Source organism: Gymnoscopelus microlampas, assembly GCF_963454915.1.
Source record: "Gymnoscopelus microlampas genome assembly, chromosome: 8".
Classification (NCBI taxonomy): Eukaryota; Metazoa; Chordata; class Actinopteri; order Myctophiformes; family Myctophidae; genus Gymnoscopelus; species Gymnoscopelus microlampas.
This window is the reverse complement of record NC_139945.1, coordinates 50,211,489-50,212,541: the sequence shown is the minus strand read 5'-3', so window position 1 is coordinate 50,212,541 and position 1,053 is coordinate 50,211,489. Positions and strand designations below refer to the sequence as shown.

The 1,053-nt window shown below is 39.6% G+C and overlaps 1 protein-coding gene across 1 annotated transcript in view; it reads left to right on the top strand.

Annotated features, from left to right (window-relative positions):
• The first annotated feature begins 207 nt into the window (after window positions 1-207).
• pou2af2 (POU class 2 homeobox associating factor 2) overlaps window positions 208-1,053 on the top strand; it is a 12,196-nt gene continuing 11,350 nt past the window's right edge. Inside the window, exon 1 of the mRNA XM_084064507.1 lies at window positions 208-298. Within this exon, the coding sequence (XP_083920633.1) occupies window positions 289-298 (10 nt within the window). The 5' untranslated portion in view covers window positions 208-288. The remainder of the gene's footprint in view (window positions 299-1,053) is intronic.

Genomic DNA, 1,053 nt, shown 5'->3' with positions numbered 1-1,053 from the left:
CCCCGATGCTTGTCATGATGTCCGCTCCCCCTAATCTCGACTGCGGATGCAAATTGTCTAAAAAACGTCCCTACCGAACATTTGCATGTAACCAAATAGACAAAGGTCATTTCAGAATGCTGCAGAGGGTGGTAGTATGTGGTGGCATGTCTCATCTGTCCCTGCCCTCTTTCACCAAGTGGTAAAAGATTTCCAGTGTAGTGTGATGCTTGGTATGGTGCTGAACACAGGGACTGAACCACTCTAGGCAAGGCCTTTCTGTAATATTTGCGCAGCGTTTGCAGCACAATGGACACAGGTAAGAAGCCCTCGTTCACTCTTGTATACAGTGCTGGATGCAGTGTAGGACAGGTAGCTGATGGTTGACATCGTTGTTGTCATAAAATGTGGTGATCTCACCAATCTAGCGATCAACATTTAGATTTGCTTAACATTTTTTTACCTTAATTCATGTGTAATATCTATTGTCATTTTATGTAAGAGTCATTTCTTTAAAAAAAAAAGATTCAAGAAAAAGTAAAAGAAAAATGGGATGCATCTGCGAAAAATAAGGTTGGAAAATTTGACTTGTGCTGAAATACCTGTAGAGAAAGCTAACCTTGTAAGCATCATTTTATTCTGTGGCAGTGACAAGTGTGTGAGTGTGTGTGTGTGTGTGTGTGTGTGGGGGGGGGGGGGGTCGAAAAGGTCCATTCAGAAAGCTGGGATCTTTTACATAACGTTTTTTGCATGCAATTTCCGTTTGCATAATAAAGTTTGCATTTTCATTGGGTTTATTTCTGCTTCCCAGGAATGTGCTCAAATCACAATAATGTAACGCTTTACGTTGAGATTTAGGAAGACAATCTTTTGCATTGACTAATATTACACACAACATGGGACTTCTATGTTAATTTAAAATAGTTATTTTTGTTACATTTTGCCTCGACTCTTAGTGTTAGGCAATAATGTTTGTAATAAATTGGTTCGTTTTAACTGTGCATTTGCATGGACCAAACCAGAGGACATTTCCATGCCATTTACACACGACGTTTCCCAAAGAGTTATTCACTT